The following is a 19367-nucleotide window of genomic DNA, read 5'->3' on the forward strand; positions in this document are numbered from 1 at the left end:
GAGCTTTTACCCCCCCAAATGACCTCAAATCAACCAAAAATAGCCCAAATTGCACTATAAGCTCAAGCTAATGCGCTCAAATGAACCAGAAATGGCTCAAAATCCATTGGAACCAAAAGCTAGTACCGCCAAAATGCCCTAAAATCTACCGAAATATCCCAAAATGCACTGGAAGCAAGATCTAGTGACCCCAAAATGCCTTAAAATCAACCAAAATCCTCTGAAAGTGATCTCGGAACGCCCCCCCCCCAAAAAAAAATCCTCAGCAAAGCGATTTCCAAAGAAACGCAGCGTTGATCCGTCCATCCCCGCGAGCGCAGACGGCGTCTCTTTGGCGCTTGATTAGTTTGCGCCCGCTCGGCCCCGGCGGGTCGGCCGTCCCGCGCCGCCCCGAGGCCGCCGCCCCCTCCCCCCACCTCGTAATTAAATTGCGCTTTGCCGCGCCAGCGCGCACGGCGGATCTAATTAAATCAACAGGTTTGCGCGGCCTTTCCGGGCGGTAATTGGCTGCCGGTTACGACTCCGCCGCGGCAAACAAATTGGCTAATTACCCCTAAAGTGGCGTCCGTGTCAGGGCCCCGTTTTGCCGAGTCGCCTCGGCGCTCGGGCGTAATAGGTAATTAAAAAAAGCTAATTGGATGGTGGCGCCGCGCTTTTGTTTGTTTGCTTACTTAAGGCCGTATTTATTTGTAATAACCTTATCTGGCGCCGGCCCGTCAATCAATTACATCGGGGCGTCAAACTCCTATTTGACAAATTGCTATGTATTCGACTCGTTTGCTAACGGTAGCGCTAGTGAAAGATGCGTATTGGCTATGATTTTGGTGGATTTACGGGTCACTTCCTGTTGACGTTTGGGTGTTTTTAGGGTCACTTTTTGTTGATGAAAGGTCATTTCTGGGGGAGTTCATACAGCAACAGGAAGTGAGCAGAATGTATAGAGGAACACACCCAGGGAGGACTCGAATAAAAAAGGAAGTGGCCCAAAACTAACAGGAAGTGACCAGATATGTGCGCAATATGCTGAAAATGTCCACAGATCAACAGGAAGTGAGGAAAATGTATAGAGGAACACACCCAGGGAGGACTCAAATCGAAAGGAAGTGGCCCAAAACTAACAGGAAGTGGCCCAAAATTAACAGGAAGTGACAAATAAGATGCGCAATATGCTGAAAATGTCCACAGATCAACAGGAAGTGAGCAAAATGCGTAGAGGAACACACGCAGGAAGGACTCAAATTGAAAGGAAGTGGCCCAAAACCAACAGGAAGTGGCCAGAAATATGCGCAATATGCTGAAAATGTCCACACCAACAGGAAGTGAGCAAAATGCATAGAGGAACACACTCAGGGATGAGTCAAATCAAAAGGAAGTGGCCCAAAACCAACAGGAAGTGACCAGGGCTCACTTCCTGAACATTTTGGATCATTTCCGGTGGATTGGCGGGAATTTCCAGGTCACTTCTTGTCGATCTTCTGTTTCTTGGGCACTTCCTGTTGATTTTGGGACATTCACTTAAGCCACTCCCACTTGATTTTAAGGCATTTTACAAGTCTGGTCCTTCATTGGCTGCCATTGAACGAGACAAAATTGAAAAGACATGAAATTCCAAGAAAAAACAAACATTAGACATGTGGCCACGCTAATTTAAATAAAGAAAAGGAAGAAAGGAAACCAAAAAAAAAGCCGATTTGGCAGTTGAAATGAAAAAGTGTTTGTGGTGGAAGCAGATGGTGGCGTCCGAGGTGTAAAGTGGGACAAGCGTGTAGGCGGGGGTTGTTGGCGGATCCACCATTGGCTCCTCCTCCTCGCCATATGCTTGCGTTGCGGCGGGGGAAATTGGAAAACGCCCCTCCCACTTCGTTACGATTGGACGCCCACTCCTCCGTTAATTGACGCACCCATATGGAAATAAATGGTCATCCGTTTCGAACATTTTCAAATGTGGTCGCGGCGTGGGATTGGCTGGCCATCGATTTAGGGTTAGCCCCTCCCATAGTTGGCCCAGATGGGCTCCAGCACCCCCCGCGATCTATGATAATTATTATTTTTTCCAATTTTCCCCCTTTTAAGAGAGGTAAGCAGTATTCTGTTTTCTTTTATTTTGAAATATTTTTTTAATGTATGTTTGGCGGGCCCCGTAAAGGGACGCCACAGGTGAGAGTGGCGGAATTAGTCTCGGTGCGGTGACTCCGCCTCCTCTCAGACGGGCTCAGATGCGGCTAATTAAGTGCGAGCGGCCCGACGTGTTAATTAGCTCCCTCATTAGGCGCCAGCCCTTCCTCGTTAGGCAAAGAGGCAGGGGCTCGCCCGCTGCGTTCTGACAAAGAGGAAGAGGAAGAGGAAGGATTAGCGTCGAGCTAGGATAAAAAAAAATACTTTTATTCACTGGCGGGCCTTTTTTTCCCAAATAGCGTGATTTAATTAACTTGATTCATTTGGTCTCTTGTCATTATTGAAGTAGGAAAATGGCATTAATGCGCGGGGGTGTTTTTTTTTGTCCCCCGTGGGCCACTTCCTGTTTATTTTTGGTCATATTTGGGTTACTTCCGGTTTATTTTGGTCACTTCCTGTTGATATTAGACCTGTTCTTGACAGGTGCCTTTTTTTTAGTCGATTTAATTTGTGATTTTAGGGCTTTTCCGGGGTGCTTTGGTCTCCGTGGGTCACTTCCTGTTGATTTTCGGTCATTGTGGGTCACTTCCAGTTTATTTTGGTCACTTCCTGTTTATGTTGGTCCCGTTCTTGACAGGTGCCTTTATTTTGGGTCGATTTAATTGTGATTTTAAGGCTTTTCCGGGGGTGCTATGGTCTCCCGTAAGTCACTTCCTGTTGATTTTCGGTAATTTCTGGGTTACTTCCTGTTTATTTTACTCACCTTTCTATTTTGGTCCCGTTCTCGACAAGTTATTTTATTGTTTATGCAATTAATTGTGATTTTAAGCTTTTCCGGGGGTGCTATGGTCTCCCGTGGGTCACTTCCTGTTGATTTTCGGTAATTTCTGGGTTACTTCCTGTTTATTTTACTCACCTTTCTATTTTGGTCCCATTCTTGACTGCTTCTTTTATTGTTTATTCAATTAATTGTGATTTTAAGCTTTTCCGGGGGTGCTATGGTCACCCGTGGGTCACTTCCTGTTGATTTTCTGTCATTTCTGGGCTACTTCCTATTAGTTTCATTTCAATTCATGGCCATTTTTCCCGACGCGCTCTTAAGAAGCCATTTACGGCGTGTTTACTTGATGTTTTCTTTCAAGGCTTCCAAATGCGTTCAACGCTAACGAATCTAAAGCTTAATTGCGCTTATCGTGGCGTGATTGATGCGACGTTAGCGCGCGAGCTGCTAGGAAGGAAATAACATCTGCTCTTTAGCGCGGCGAGCTAATGACGAAGCGTCGAGACGTTTGGCGCCTTATTGTCGAGGTGTCCGTCACCCCTTCCCGCGCGTGCGTACCTTCCCCAACGTTTGTCTCGTTGTCGGTTGCCATCGACGGCGCGGGACGTATTTATTGGGTCACTTCCTGTTTATATTTTTAGTGGATTGAACATCCTTTTTTTATTTTGAGAGGTTTTACAGGTCACTTCCTGTTGCTTTTGAGGTATTTCTAGGTCTGTTTTATGTTTTGTTTGTGGGTGAGTTCAGATTGTCAACAGGAAGTGACCCAGGCAAACAGGAAGTCAGCAAAAAATGACCATGAATCAAAAGGAAGTTACCTGAAAAATGTCATTTGTCAAGACTAGCGTAGACAGAATTGACCCAAAACTGACAGAAAGTGACCCAAAATTGCTTAAAACCAACAGGAAGTGATCAAAACATGCTCCATATGGTGAAAATATAGGAAATATAGGAAGTCACATAGCGATATGACCCAAAATGGAGAGGATGTGACTAACATAAACAGTAAGTCAGCCAAAACGGAACCAAAATCAACCAAAATAAAAGTACACGCATAGATATGACCGAAAATCAACAAAAAAGTGACCCAGAAATGACCTCAAATCAACAACAAAGGACCAAAAATATAGGAACACTTCTGGATATGCCGCAAAAATCAACAGGAAGTGACTAAAATCATCAGAAATTGATGCTGAAATCAACAGGAAGTCTCCCAAAAAAGGACCAAAACAAATGCTCCCTTTCTTTCAATGGCATTGAGACTGCTTGACGAACGTTAGCTTGCTCGACAACCAAAACAGTCCTTTTGTTGTTTTTGTGAAGCCCCGCCCCCTTCCTCTTCCCCTCCGTTTCCAAAACAAGACATGAAGGTGTGCCACGCCGTCTGATGGCTTGAGCCCGGCGGCCATTAGCGACAGATTCCTTCCGTTTCTTTTGACGGGCGATTAGACGGGGCCTCCCTGCGCACAAAAGCCGGCCGCTACTTTCCCTCTCCGTCCGTCGCACCTGACACCTGCGCGCCCCCCGACATTCCTGGCGCGTTTGTCTAAAGCGAAGGTGACTTCCTGACACTTGGACCTTGTTTTGCTTACCCCCGGCGTCTTTTTCTTTTGTTTTTTTAACGAGTCACCGCGTTCGACTCGCTTCCAAAAACTATTTTCCGATTGACCAACATATATTTGGATCTATTTTTTTGGTATGTCTTAATTCGTAATGTCAAAAGAGAGAAAACGATAACCACGAGAAGGAAAAAAAAGCGCCATAACTATCTGGAAATGGATGGGATCCAAAATGGCGGCGCATACAGGTTCAGGGGCTCGTTGCTCTCCAGTTTGGCGCTTTGTTTCCTCAGTCTTATTGTTATATACGCAGCTGTTGTATAATGACAATATAGGCTTTTAATTTGAAAACCTCCAAAAAGTTGAAAAAAATATTTGCGCTTGATGTCCAATCCATTCGAAGAGGCAGGATGGCAGCAAATGGCTACAAACGGATAGCGGCGCGACGTCATTGGCAGCCAATTAGTTCATAGCAGACCCTTTGACATTGATAAAATCATCTTTTAAAATAGTTGGTGCTTGATACATTGACTTTGGCGGGAATGTTGACCTTTACCAACATGGCTGCCACCTCGAGGCCATCTTGGGAGGGTCAATGACAATTTTGTGCTTCTGTAAATTGAAAAGAATTTATCACTAGTAGATCGTTTAAGCTTACAATGTCTTGATTTGAATATCAACGCGTTGACTTTGAAGGGATTATGGCCTCTACCAAGATGGCCGCCGCCCCACGGCCATCTTGGTAGAGGCAAAGAAGATCTTTTCCCGCCATTGTCGTCAATTGAAAAGAGTTCATCTCTAGTCGACGTCCAATCGTTGGATTGGCTGGCAGCCAGTGGATGTTCATTCATTGGCTGCCAACTCTCCCACTTCAAATGGGTTGGACATCTTGCAGACAAGTGAATAGCATTTGCTTCGACTTTGATAAAATTATCTTTTAAGCTTGTTACGCCCGGTTTTGAACGTCAACACATCGACTTTGATGGGAACGCCGCCCCTCCCAACATGGCCGCCATGTTGGTAGGGGCCGTGATGGCCATTTTCACGAAACCCTCCCTCTTCCGACGGTTTGGGACGCCGCGTGGCGACCAGTTAACGACAGCGAAGCGAGCTCGGTGACCTACAGAGCAGCTTTTAATGAAAGAACAGTGGGAGAATACAGTGGCGAGGGCGTCCATTTTGTGCCGTGGGCCAAAAGTCTACTTCATCATCTTCCGTAATAAATAACGCGGCGTAGGTTGGGTGGGTTTGATGGGCGTCTCGGTTGGTCCCGTGGGGGGCGGGGCGGGGCGGTGGGCGGGGCCTCAGTCCTCGGAGGTGACCACGTCGATGTCCTCGGAGGCGTTCTGCTTGGTGGCCACGCGCCACCGGTTGATGTGGTGGTTGCCCTTCTTCTTCTGCTGGGACTCCGGCCCGTCCTCCTCCAGTTTTTGCCGTTTGTACTTGGTCCTCCGGTTCTGGAACCACACCTTCACCTGTGGCAAAGCAATGCCAGTTTAAGAAAGGCTCAACCATTAAAAAAAAAACACAAAAAAAACATAAAGGACGATTAAAAAAGCTAAATTATGTCAAAATGGATTGGACGCCCAGGGCCATCCATGTCAGAAAGATAGTCCACCGGATTAACCTAGTTATAAAGCAAAGGTGTCCAACATACGGCTCGCGGGCCGGAAGTGGCCCGCTAGTGGGTCCGGTGCGGCCCGAAAGACTATGGCCATTGCTGGCTCGTTCATAATGTACAAATAGAATGGAACACTTTAATTTTCTGATTTGCATTCAAAATGGAGGCATCCATGAGTGATCAATGAACCTGAATATCCCTTAAAACCAACAGGAAGTGACCCGGAAATGCCCAAAAGTCAGCAAGAACCAACAAAGCAACAGGTAAGTCCGTCCAAATCAATAGGAAATGACCCAAAATTGAGCAAAAATGACCTGGAGGTACTTTAAAATGACAAGGAAGTGAGGCAAAAATGCTCATCCTTCAGTGCCATTGACAGCATTAGACGTCCAATTAAAAGGGAACGCCATCCCTCGCCGCTGCCAACCTCAAACGGATTGGACGTCTCTTACCGTCAACGGCAGTAAACAATGAAAAAAAAAATACGAATTGGAATGTCGCCGCGTTGACTTTGACGTTGGCAATGTGGCCTCACGGCAGCCATCTTGGTAGGGGCGACGAACGATCTTTTCACACGTTCTGCCTTCAATTGAGGTCATCGCTAATAAACAAACGTCCAATGTGTTTCAGGCGGGAAGCTGGCAGCGAATGAAATTCAACGCATTAACTTCGATGGGAATGTGGCCTGTACCAATATGGCCGCCGCAGCCCTGAAACGAGTTCATCGAATTGGACGTCTATTAAAATGAGTCGAATTGGAGGCACGGTGTGAAAAGAGCTTTGGTCAGCCCTACCGAAATAGCCTCCGGGGCGGCCATGTTGGTGGGGGCGACCTTCAGTGCATTGGCATTGAAGCCAAGTCATAACTAGCTTATTTGGATTTACTCATTGGCAAGAAATGAGTTAAGCCCCGCGGCCGAATGGCGACTGGCTTTTTCTCGTCCATTAGGCCTCATCGACACCGGCGGCCTTTCATCCCACGGGAGCGTTAAACACGTGGCACGCTATTTTCGACTTGTCAAAGCGGGAACGTCGCCTGGTAAACATCGGCGGCGATTACGAGCGCGCGACAAACTCACGCCCGCCGCCATTTCGGGGCCATTTACGCGCAGTCTGTCTGTCTTTCAAATACCTCATTAAAAAAAATGAAGGAGGCAAGCGTGGGTGACTGAGTTAATTTAGGAAAAATTAATGTACAATCATTTGTTTTTATAATTTATTAAAAAATGAATGCCACTGTTGTTTAGGAATTAAACATTAAAAAATCAGATGAACATTTTTTGCTAGTATTCAATACTTTGCTATTTATACAGAGCTGGAAAACATATTCAAATACATTATTATTATTAAGTCTTTAAGCATAACGTGATGGAAAAATACTGACTTAAATATTCTCATTTTTTAATAAATGACTATAAAATTACATTTCTGTAGTATTTCAACCAAATCAACAGACTAGTATGTTTTGTCTAATATATTTAATGGAGGGGACTAACTATATATTTTTCTTAATATTCTAAAGTCAAAAGATTAAATTCATCAGACGTGAACAGCCAATGATTTAATAACAAGAGTATCAAAATACAGATTAAAACTTTGAGACCAATAGAAATGAAATAATCACATTGTTCCTTTTTTTGTAAACAAACAATAAATAAAAGGCTAAAAAGAATTAAGGACAATATTTACCTTAACTGTTTTTCATCTAAAACATCTATCAAATAAATATTTTGTGATAAAAACGATATTTCCTATTTTTCTCCAGAGCACAAATGCAGACGTAAACAAACACTACAAATAATAATTAGTTTAGAAAATCCTAGAATTATTTTTTTATATGAATGAATTCCCCGCATCTTTTCCTCTTTTTATTAATTAATAAATGTTTGATTTCCAAATTGTATCGTATTTTCGACTTTCATTTCTCGCTATGTACGACATTTTTTTCAGGCGTCACCAAGGGGCACCTATCCGGTCTTTTCTCCCCTCATGTCGCATTCCTCTAACACACCTGCATCAACCCATCAGCTAATTATCAACAAGCTGACCGGAAGCTTGATTGTTTGATTCTGGTGTGTAGGAGGGCAGAGACATGTGGAAAAACGGAATATCATATGGACGCAATGTTTATGCTAGCTAGCTAGCTATATATTATTAACGACTCTAATACATAAAGTCGTATTCACATAAATGTTTTTCCGGTCGACTAAAACTATCGAGGAGTTAAGCGATACCAACGAGAAGGGGGATTCCCAGGAATACTTTTTGTTGGACCAATTTCGAAGATTCCAACGGGAGGACGCGGAGGAAAAAAGAGCACCACGTTCGGTTTGCCGACCTGCGTTTCGGACAGGCTGAGGCCGCCGGCCAGTTGCTTCCGCTCGGCGCCCACCACGTAATGGTTCTTCTCGAAGGCCCGTTCCAAACGCAGCAGCTGCGACGGCGAAAAGGCGGTTCGAATCCGTTTGGGCTTCCGAGCGAACGGGCCGTGCAGGAGCAGGCCGTCCTGGGATACTTCGTGCCCTATCCACAAGGGAAAAAAAGGAAATGGGTGAGTCCACAAAAACTTTTTCTTAAAAATTTATTTATATTTATAATTTCTTTTATTTTATATATTTTACTTCCGGGTGTGTTAAAAATAACGAGGTGTCTAGGCGAAATGTAAAGCGTGTTTTCAAGAGGTCTTTTTGTTTTTGTTGTTGTTATGGTATAAATAAAGTTAAATATTGAAAGGCGGAAGTGAATGCGAAACGTTTCGACGCAAAGTTATTACGTATACGACAATTTGGTTGAGCTCGTTGACTGCTATCGACGTCCAAACTCGCCTCATTGCAGTATTTAGTTAATATCTAATAAAGGGAGAGTTGGAAAATGAATGCATAAAAAATGGGAAAACTGTAAATAATATATTTTCGTATGAATTATATTAAAAAGTAGGAAGAGCAATAATTCTCCTTTTTTCACGTTTACTCTTTTGATGACATCATTGACGGCGATAGACGTGCAACCCACAAAGTTGCTGTATTTTGAATTTCATAAAATGCAAGTGCGAAAATAAATAAAGAAGAAAAAAAGCAGTAATGATAAAATATCAAATCAATTCATTATAAAAGCTGGCTTTGATGCCGAAATTACGTCCAATCTAGTTTGAGTTAATTTAGTATTTTTAAATGTGTGTTAGATATGGATATTTTATTATTAGTCATAATGTTTGAAGTAATTTTAAAAAAGGGCGAATACTCAATTTATCATCTCATTGGCTATCATTGACGGGCATAGACGTCCATTCCATTTTGATTGGCAGGCTCAATTTGATTAGACATTAATAGATGTTAATAGCTGTGAAATGTGGTCACTTAGTGTCAGTTAAAATTGTTTTGACGTCTGTCAGTGTCAATTGGAGGGAAAATTCGTTTGTTTAATCTTTTTAAACGTGAATCAATGCCTGATTTTTAATATTTTGTAGTTGATTTCATTTGGATTAGTATAGTATAGTTTTAATAATAAATACTAGAGTATTACAAATTGTTTTTTGGAGGTTAAAACTGATTCGCTTTTATTTTATGATATAATAAATAAAACTTAATCGTTCATATCCATTTTCCCCCGTCAATGGCAACAATTAATGACTTTAATATGGTGTTATTGTTGGATATGATTTAAAAATATATCAATTAGAATACTGCGGAATTTAAAAAGGGACTTGGTGGTTGATATTTTAAAATTATTATTATTAGTAACTAATAAATAAATGAGATCATTCATTGCCGCGTTTACTGCCGTCAATGGCAACATAATGACTTCACAATGTGTTTTATTATTAGACGTGACTTTATAAAATACATAATTACGTAGTACAGAATTGAAAAGTCAATTTTGGCCGTAAAATGCTTTTTTTTAAATTTCACTATTCATTCATTATAGATATTATAAATCAACGTCATCTTCACTGGCAACAAAATGATTTAATAATGGATAAAAAAAAGTATATTTACACATTTACACAAGAAACCGAACAGATAAATAATTTCATAAATGATGCTTTTAATAAAACGTGATTAATTTCCTATAGATGTAGTTATGAGTGATAATTATTTGTTTTTCGCTTTAATTTTTTACATTTTAATAGAAGAACGTTGGCTTGGATGTCAAATATTTTGTTTGGAGAAACGAGTGTACGACTAAAAATGATTTATAATAGTCGATTATTTTGTATTTGAGATATTTTGTGAGGAAATTGTTAGAACGTCAAACAGAAATATGGATCATCTTATTATTGATAGAATTAAAAAAATCGTCGCTTGTATAAGACGTCTTTTTCTGAAATTATTTCATATTTAACCACAATCGTGCTATAATTATGGGTTATTGATAATTTGAGTTGAATAAGGCTGTTTGGATTTATTTGATTGTTTTGACATTTGCTGATTTGGGAAAAGAAATAGCATTATCCTCGTAATTTTGTAACATGGTTCATTTTTCTTTTTTATTTTGACTCGTAAATTGTCGACTAAAAGTAATTTGGGAGAATAAAAGTGCGAAATTTACCTTGAAACCTGTGTCCAAAAAACCGGTTCCGAAGCACCCAGGGGTAAAAATGAAGCGGCTCTCGGTGTTGCGCCGAGCCAAAGAAGTGCGCGTGGTGGTGCTGGAGGTGCTGCAAGTGCTGGTTCTGATGCGGCCCGTGGTGCTGCTGCTGCCCGTGTGGGTGCGAGTGCGGGTGCGAGTGCGAATGCGCGCTCGCTCCCACGCTCGAGCCCAGCGGCGGTGGGTGGCTCACCGACTCCGGGAACACCAGCTCGGCCGGGTTCGGGTAGAGCGAGCGGGCTAAAGCGGCTGCGGCAGCGGCGGCGGCGGCGGCTGCCGCTGCGGCGGCCGCGGTCGGACCCGGACCGGGGCCCGGTGCGTGACCGGCCGACGAGCCTTGGTAGCCGCCCATGAGCGAGGCGTCCGGCCCGGCGTAGCTGAGTGCCGTCGGTCGGAGAGGTTCGTCGGCTTGGAGCGGGTTCTCCTTGGCCACTAGGGATTCGATGGTGAAGCAGCGCTTCCCGGCTGGTGCGAACATGCTTTTTACTTTAATTTTTCTTCTTCTTTTCTTGTTATTATTATTATTGTTTTTAGTGAGGCATGTCCGTCTTTTCTCGTGGAGATGTTCCTCCAAAAAGTGCTTGCTGCAAGCTCTCCTTCACGCCAAAGATTTGCGCTTCACGCAAGGCTGCGCAAGTGAGAGCGAAGGGGAGGGGCTTAGTTTAGGATCCGAGGGGGAGTGGCTAAGGCGCTGATTGGGCGAGAGGAGCTGTCAGTCAAGCGGAGAATCGCTTAAATCCACGCGCGTGTTTGGTCAAGCGTTCGTTCGTAAATGAGGAAAAATGACGGGAAATGTGTTGCTTAGGATGGAAAAAAAATGTTAGTTGTTTATTATTATTGTTGTTATTTTGTTACTCTTTAAAGGCCACATGCCGTTGACGGTTCTAGACGTCCAAATCATTTTGACTTTTAGGGTTGGTCATCTTTCTTAGTGTTGACACGATGATTTTATATTTACTTTTTTGATAGTACGTTAAGAAAATATTATTCATTATTAGATCGTTGTTTTGGCTTTAAACGATATGTTTAAAAATGCCTATATTTGGACTTAGATGTGTTTATCAAGACTGGTATTTCTAGGTATATTTAGGTAGATTTAAGGTAGATTTTTTTAGGTTGTCACTTATTTCTGCTGTCATTTGAGGCCCAGTGTGTAATATTTAAAAAAAATGCTAAATTGGAACGAAATTTAAAAGAAACAAACACACACATCCACACACATTTAAAGCTTTTTGCCAAATACTAATGGGAGGGAAATGAGATGCACGTTGACGCGGTTAGGCGCCATTTAAAGAGACCCCCCAAAATAAATAACTAAGAATTGAAAGTAATGAGGCGTTCCGTCTGAGTCGACTGGTCGCCTGACGTCAACGTCAGAAGCGAAAAATGTGCCTTTTTGGGCGCCATTAAAGCTGCAAAGACTTCATCAACAGCTTGTTCGACGCTCTAATCACTTTCGATTGCAAATCGCGACACATTCAAATGTCAATCATTAACCGCCTTAAGTGTTTTTTGTGGGTTTTGCGCTTGAAAGAAAATTTTCTCACGAGATAGGGAAAATAACCCCGCCCCCAACATGTATTGAACCATTTCAGTGCCATTGACGATGACAGACGTTTTTTGTAAAAAAAAAAGAAATAAATACCATGTATAGTAAAGCTCTTTTTTGAAAAAAAGACCATGTATAGTAAAGCTTTTTTTCGTTACAAAGGACCATGAATAGTAAGGCTTTTTTTTCATGAAAAAAATGACCATGTATAGTAAAGCTTTTTTGTAGGACAAAAAGACGATGAATAGTAAGACTCTCTTTTTGTAGAAAAAAGACCATGTATAGTAAGGCTTTTTTTTAAAAACGACCATGTATAGTAAGGCTTTTTTCTCTAAAAAACGACCATGTATAGTAAGGCTTTTTTCTTTAAAAACGACATGGTATAGTAAGGCTTTTATTCTTAAAAAACGACATAGTATAGTAAGGCTTTTTTAATGAAAAAAACGACATAGTATAGTAAGGCATTTTCTCGTAAAAAAACGACATAGTATAGTAAGGATTTTTTTGTAAAAAAAAAACGACATAGTATAGTAAGGCTTTTTTTTGGTAAAAAACGACATAGTATAGTAAGGCTTTTTTTTGGTAAAAAACGACATAGTATAGTAAAGCGTTTTTCGTAAAAAACGACATAGTATAGTAAGGCTTTTTTTGTAAAAAAACGACATAGTATAGTAAGGCTTTTTTGTAAAAAAACGACATAGTATAGTAAGGCATTTTCTCGTAAAAAACGACATAGTATAGTAAAGCTTTTTTTGTAAAAAACGACATAGTATAGTAAAGCGTTTTTCGTAAAAAACGACATAGTATAGTAAGGCTTTTTTTCGTAAAAAAACGTCATAGTATAGTAAGGCTTTTTTTCGTAAAAAAACTACATAGTATAGTAAGGCTTTTTTCCGTAAAAAATGAAATAGTGTAGTAAGCCTTTTTTTCGTAAAAAACGACATAGTATAGTAAAGCTTTTTTTTCGTAAAAAACGACATTGTATAGTAAGGCTTAAAAAAAAACGACATAGTATAGTAAGGCTTTTTTTGTAAAAAAAAAAACGACATATAATTGTAAGAATTTTTTTTCATTAAAAAAAACGACATAGTATAGTAAGGCTTTTTTTCCGTAAAAAACGACATAGTATAGTAAGGCTTTTTTTCGTAAAAAAACGACATAGTATAGTAAGGCTTTTTTTCTTAAAAAACGACATTTTATAGTAAGGCTTTTTTATTTAAAAAACGCCATAGTATAGTAAGGCATTTTCTCGTGAAAAAAACGACATAGTATAGTAAGGCTTTTTTGTAAAAAAAAAACGACATAGTATAGTAAGCCTTTTTTTGTAAAAAACGACATAGTATAGTTGAGCGTTTTTCGTAAAAAACGACATAGTATAGTAAGGCTTTTTTGAAAAAAACGACATAGTATAGTAAGGCTTTTTTGTAAAAAAAATGACATAGTATAGTAAGGCTTTTTTTCATAAAAAACGACATAGTATAGTAAGGCTTTTTTTTCGTAAAAAACGACACAGTATAGTAAGGCTTTTTTTGTAAAAAAAAAACCCGACATAGTATAGTAAGGCTTTTTTTTTCGTAAAAAATGACATAGTATAGTAAGGCTTTTTTTCGTAAAAAACGACACAGTATAGTAAGGCTTTTTTTTCGTAAAAAAACGACATAGTATAGTAAGGCTTTTTTTCGTAAAAAAACAACATAGTATAGTAAGGCTTTTTTTCATAAAAAACGACATAGTATAGTAAGGCTTTTTTACGTAAAAAACGACATAGAATAGTAAGCCTTTTTATATTAAAAAAACGACATAGTATAGTAAGGCATTTTCTCGTAAAAAAACGACATAGTATAGTAAGGCTTTTTTGTAAAAAAAAAACGACATAGTATAGTAAGGCTTTTTTCGTAAAAAACGACATAGTATAGTACGGCATTTTCTCGTAAAAAACGACATAGTCTAGTAAGGCTTTTTTGTAAAAAAAACGACATAGTATAGTAAAGCTTTTTTTGTAAAAAACGACATAGTATAGTAAGGCTTTTTTTTGTAAAAAAAACGACATAGTATAGTAAGGCTTTTTTTGTAAAAAAAAATGACATAGTATAGTAAGGCTTTTTTTTCGTAAAAAACGACATAGTATAGTAAGGCTTTTTTCGTAAAAAACGACATAGTATAGTAAGGCTTTTTTTCGTAAAAAAACGACATAGTATAGTAAGGCTTTTTTTCGTAAAAAAACGACATAGTATAGTAAGCCTTTTTTTCGTAAAAAACGATGTAGTATAGTAAGGCTTTTTCTTAAAAAACGACATAGTATAGTAAGGCTTTTTAAAATAAAAAAACGACATAGTATAGTAAGGCATTTTCTCGTAAAAAAACGACATAGTATAGTAAGGCTTTTTTGCAAAAAAACGACATAGTATAGTAAAGCTTTTTTTGTAAAAAACGACATAGTATAGTAAAGCGTTTTTCGTAAAAAACGACATAGTATAGTAAGGCTTTTTTTGTAAAAAAACGACATAGTATAGTAAGGCTTTTTTGTAAAAAAAAATGACATAGTATAGTAAGGCTTTTTAAAATAAAAAAACGACATAGTATAGTAAGGCATTTTCTCGTAAAAAAACGACATAGTATAGTAAGGCTTTTTTGCAAAAAAACGACATAGTATAGTAAAGCTTTTTTTGTAAAAAACGACATAGTATAGTAAGGCGTTTTTCGTAAAAAACGACATAGTATAGTAAGGCTTTTTTTGTAAAAAAACGACATAGTATAGTAAGGCTTTTTTGTAAAAAAAATGACATAGTATAGTAAGGCTTTTTTTGGTAAAAAACGACATAGTATAGTAAGGCTTTTTTTCGTAAAAAAACGACATAGTATAGTAAGGCTTTTTTTCGTAAAAAAACGACATAGTATAGTAAGGCTTTTTTTCGTAAAAAACGACATAGTATAGTAAGGCTTTTTTCGTAAAAAAACGACATTGTATAGTAAGGCTTAAAAAAAAACGACATAGTATAGTAAGGCTTTTTTTGTAAAAAAAAAACGACATATAATTGTAAGAATTTTTTTTCATTAAAAAAACGACATAGTATAGTAAGGCTTTTTTTCCGTAAAAAACGACATAGTATAGTAAGGCTTTTTTTCGTAAAAAACGACATAGTATAGTAAGGCTTTTTTTCTTAAAAAACGACATAGTATAGTAAGGCTTTTTTTCTTAAAAAACGACATTATAGTAAGGCTTTTTTATTTAAAAAACGCCATAGTATAGTAAGGCATTTTCTCGTAAAAAAACGACATAGTATAGTAAGGCTTTTTTGTAAAAAAAAACGACATAGTATAGTAAGCCTTTTTTTGTAAAAAACGACATAGTATAGTTGAGCGTTTTTCGTAAAAAACGACATAGTATAGTAAGGCTTTTTTGTAAAAAACGACATAGTATAGTAAGGCTTTTTTGTAAAAAAAATGACATAGTATAGTAAGGCTTTTTTTCATAAAAAACGACATAGTATAGTAAGGCTTTTTTTTCGTAAAAAACGACATAGTATAGTAAGGCTTTTTTTGTAAAAAAAAACCCGACATAGTATAGTAAGGCTTTTTTTTTCGTAAAAAACGACATAGTATAGTAAGGCTTTTTTTTCGTAAAAAACGACACAGTATAGTAAGGCTTTTTTTTCGTAAAAAAACGACATAGTATAGTAAGGCTTTTTTTTCGTAAAAAAACGACATAGTATAGTAAGGCTTTTTTTCGTAAAAAAACAACATAGTATAGTAAGGCTTTTTTTCATAAAAAACGACATAGTATAGTAAGGCTTTTTTACGTAAAAAACGACATAGTATAGTAAGGCTTTTTTGTAAAAAAAAAAACGACATAGTATAGTAAGGCTTTTTTCGTAAAAAACGACATAGTATAGTACGGCATTTTCTCGTAAAAAACGACATAGTCTAGTAAGGCTTTTTTGTAAAAAAAACGACATAGTATAGTAAAGCTTTTTTTGTAAAAAACGACATAGTATAGTAAGGCTTTTTTTTGTAAAAAAAACGACATAGTATAGTAAGGCTTTTTTTGTAAAAAAAATGACATAGTATAGTAAGGCTTTTTTTTCGTAAAAAACGACATAGTATAGTAAGGCTTTTTTCGTAAAAAACGACATAGTATAGTAAGGCTTTTTTTCGTAAAAAAACGACATAGTATAGTAAGGCTTTTTTTCGTAAAAAAACGACATAGTATAGTAAGCCTTTTTTTCGTAAAAAACGATGTAGTATAGTAAGGCTTTTTCTTAAAAAACGACATAGTATAGTAAGGCTTTTTAAAATAAAAAAACGACATAGTATAGTAAGGCATTTTCTCGTAAAAAAACGACATAGTATAGTAAGGCTTTTTTGCAAAAAAACGACATAGTATAGTAAAGCTTTTTTTGTAAAAAACGACATAGTATAGTAAAGCGTTTTTCGTAAAAAACGACATAGTATAGTAAGGCTTTTTTTGTAAAAAAACGACATAGTATAGTAAGGCTTTTTTGTAAAAAAAAATGACATAGTATAGTAAGGCTTTTTAAAATAAAAAAACGACATAGTATAGTAAGGCATTTTCTCGTAAAAAAACGACATAGTATAGTAAGGCTTTTTTGCAAAAAAACGACATAGTATAGTAAAGCTTTTTTTGTAAAAAACGACATAGTATAGTAAGACGTTTTTCGTAAAAAACGACATAGTATAGTAAGGCTTTTTTTGTAAAAAAACGACATAGTATAGTAAGGCTTTTTTGTAAAAAAAATGACATAGTATAGTAAGGCTTTTTTTGGTAAAAAACGACATAGTATAGTAAGGCTTTTTTTCGTAAAAAAACGACATAGTATAGTAAGGCTTTTTTTCGTAAAAAAACGACATAGTATAGTAAGGCTTTTTTTCGTAAAAAACGACATAGTATAGTAAGGCTTTTTTCGTAAAAAACGACATTGTATAGTAAGGCTTAAAAAAAAACGACATAGTATAGTAAGGCTTTTTTTGTAAAAAAAAAACGACATATAATTGTAAGAATTTTTTTTCATTAAAAAAAACGACATAGTATAGTAAGGCTTTTTTTCTTAAAAAACGACATAGTATAGTAAGGCTTTTTTTCTTAAAAAACGACATAGTATAGTAAGGCTTTTTTTCTTAAAAAACGACATTATAGTAAGGCTTTTTTATTTAAAAAACGCCATAGTATAGTAAGGCATTTTCTCGTAAAAAAACGACATAGTATAGTAAGGCTTTTTTGTAAAAAAAAAAACGACATAGTATAGTAAGCCTTTTTTTGTAAAAAACGACATAGTATAGTTGAGCGTTTTTCGTAAAAAACGACATAGTATAGTAAGGCTTTTTTGTAAAAAACGACATAGTATAGTAAGTCTTTTTTGTAAAAAAAATGACATAGTATAGTAAGGCTTTTTTTCATAAAAAACGACATAGTATAGTAAGGCTTTTTTTTCGTAAAAAACGACATAGTATAGTAAGGCTTTTTTTGTAAAAAAAAACCCGACATAGTATAGTAAGGCTTTTTTTTTCGTAAAAAACGACATAGTATAGTAAGGCTTTTTTTTCGTAAAAAACGACACAGTATAGTAAGGCTTTTTTTTCGTAAAAAAACGACATAGTATAGTAAGGCTTTTTTTTCGTAAAAAAACGACATAGTATAGTAAGGTTTTTTTCGTAAAAAAACAACATAGTATAGTAAGGCTTTTTTTCATAAAAAACGACATAGTATAGTAAGGCTTTTTTACGTAAAAAACGACATAGAATAGTAAGCCTTTTTGTATTAAAAAAACGACATAGTATAGTAAGGCATTTTCTCGTAAAAAAACGACATAGTATAGTAAGGCTTTTTTGTAAAAAAAAAACGACATAGTATAGTAAGGCTTTTTTCGTAAAAAACGACATAGTATAGTAAGGCTTTTTTTGTAAAAAAACGACATAGTATAGTAAGGCTTTTTTGTAAAAAAAAAAAGACATAGTATAGTAAGGCTTTTTTTGGTAAAAAACGACATAGTATAGTAAGGCTTTTTTTCGTAAAAAAACGACATAGTATAGTAAGGCTTTTTTTCGTAAAAAAATGACATAGTATAGTAAGGCTTTTTTTCGTAAAAAACGACATAGTATAGTAAGGCTTTTTTCGTAAAAAACGACATAGTATAGTTAGGCTTTTTTGTAAAAAAAAAAGACATAGTATAGTAAGGCTTTTTTTGGTAAAAAACGACATAGTATAGTAAGGCTTTTTTTCGTAAAAAAACGACATAGTATAGTAAGCCTTTTTTTCGTAAAAAACGATGTAGTATAGTAAGGCTTTTTTTCTTAAAAAACGACATAGTATAGTAAGGCTTTTTAAAATAAAAAAACGACATAGTATAGTAAGGCATTTTCTCGTAAAAAAACGACATAGTATAGTAAGGCTTTTTTGTAAAAAAACGACATAGTATAGTAAAGCTTTTTTTGTAAAAAACGACATAGTATAGTAAAGCGTTTTTCGTAAAAAACGACATAGTATAGTAAGGCTTTTTTTGTAAAAAAAACGACATAGTATAGTAAGGCTTTTTTGTAAAAAAAAATGACATAGTATAGTAAGGCTTTTTTTTGGTAAAAAACGACATAGTATAGTAAGGCTTTTTTTCGTAAAAAAACGACATAGTATAGTAAGGCTTTTTTTCGTAAAAAAACGACATAGTATAGTAAGGCTTTTTTTCGTAAAAAACGACATAGTATAGTAAGGCTTTTTTCGTAAAAAACGACATAGTATAGTAAGGCTTTTTTTCGTAAAAAAACGACATAGTATAGTAAGGCTTTTTTTCGTAAAAAAACGACATAGTATAGTAAGCCTTTTTTCGTAAAAAACGATGTAGTATAGTAAGGCTTTTTTTCTTAAAAAACGACATAGTATAGTAAGGCTTTTTAAAATAAAAAAACGACATAGTATAGTAAGGCATTTTCTCGTAAAAAAACGACATAGTATAGTAAGGCTTTTTTGTAAAAAAACGACATAGTATAGTAAAGCTTTTTTTGTAAAAAACGACATAGTATAGTAAAGCGTTTTTCGTAAAAAACGACATAGTATAGTAAGGCTTTTTTTGTAAAAAAACGACATAGTATAGTAAGGCTTTTTTGTAAAAAAAAATGACATAGTATAGTAAGGCTTTTTTTTGG

General features: G+C 36.9%; 2 protein-coding genes across 6 annotated transcripts in view; one reads left to right on the plus strand and one right to left on the minus strand.

Moving 5' to 3' along the window:
* Nucleotides 1-19367, plus strand: part of rab11fip5a (RAB11 family interacting protein 5a (class I)) — a 72899-nt gene that overhangs the window by 20085 nt on the left and 33447 nt on the right. For 2 of the 5 annotated variants that reach the window (XM_077620333.1, XM_077620337.1), the window contains exons 7-8: nt 6290-6339; nt 6456-6700. In XM_077620333.1, the coding sequence (XP_077476459.1) occupies nt 6290-6339; nt 6456-6543 (138 nt within the window). In that variant the 3' untranslated portion in view covers nt 6544-6700. The other 3 variants (XR_013305083.1, XR_013305081.1, XR_013305082.1) reach the window with 3 other exon arrangements.
* LOC144089467 (homeobox protein EMX1-like) lies at nt 5582-11141 on the minus strand. Its single transcript, XM_077620339.1, has 4 exons — nt 11003-11141; nt 10625-10924; nt 8415-8599; nt 5582-5930 (listed from the first exon to the last, which is right to left on the minus strand). The coding sequence occupies exons 1-4, from the start codon at nt 11139-11141 to the stop codon at nt 5760-5762; spliced, it is 795 nt and encodes a 264-aa protein (XP_077476465.1). The 3' UTR covers nt 5582-5759.

Source organism: Stigmatopora argus, chromosome 15, assembly GCF_051989625.1.
Source record: "Stigmatopora argus isolate UIUO_Sarg chromosome 15, RoL_Sarg_1.0, whole genome shotgun sequence".
NCBI classification, from domain to species: domain Eukaryota; kingdom Metazoa; phylum Chordata; class Actinopteri; order Syngnathiformes; family Syngnathidae; genus Stigmatopora; species Stigmatopora argus.

Coding starts and splice junctions, on each gene's coding strand:
- LOC144089467 (XM_077620339.1), bottom strand. CDS start 11,141: ATGTTCGCACCAGCCGGGAAGCGCTGCTTCACCATCGAATCCCTAGTG. Junction 10,925..11,002: donor CTCGCTCATGGGCGGCTACC/AAGGCTCGTCGG, acceptor CCGCCGCCGCCG/CCGCTGCCGCAGCCGCTTTA. Junction 8,600..10,624: donor TTTTGGACACAGGTTTCAAG/GTAAATTTCGCA, acceptor CCTTGTGGATAG/GGCACGAAGTATCCCAGGAC.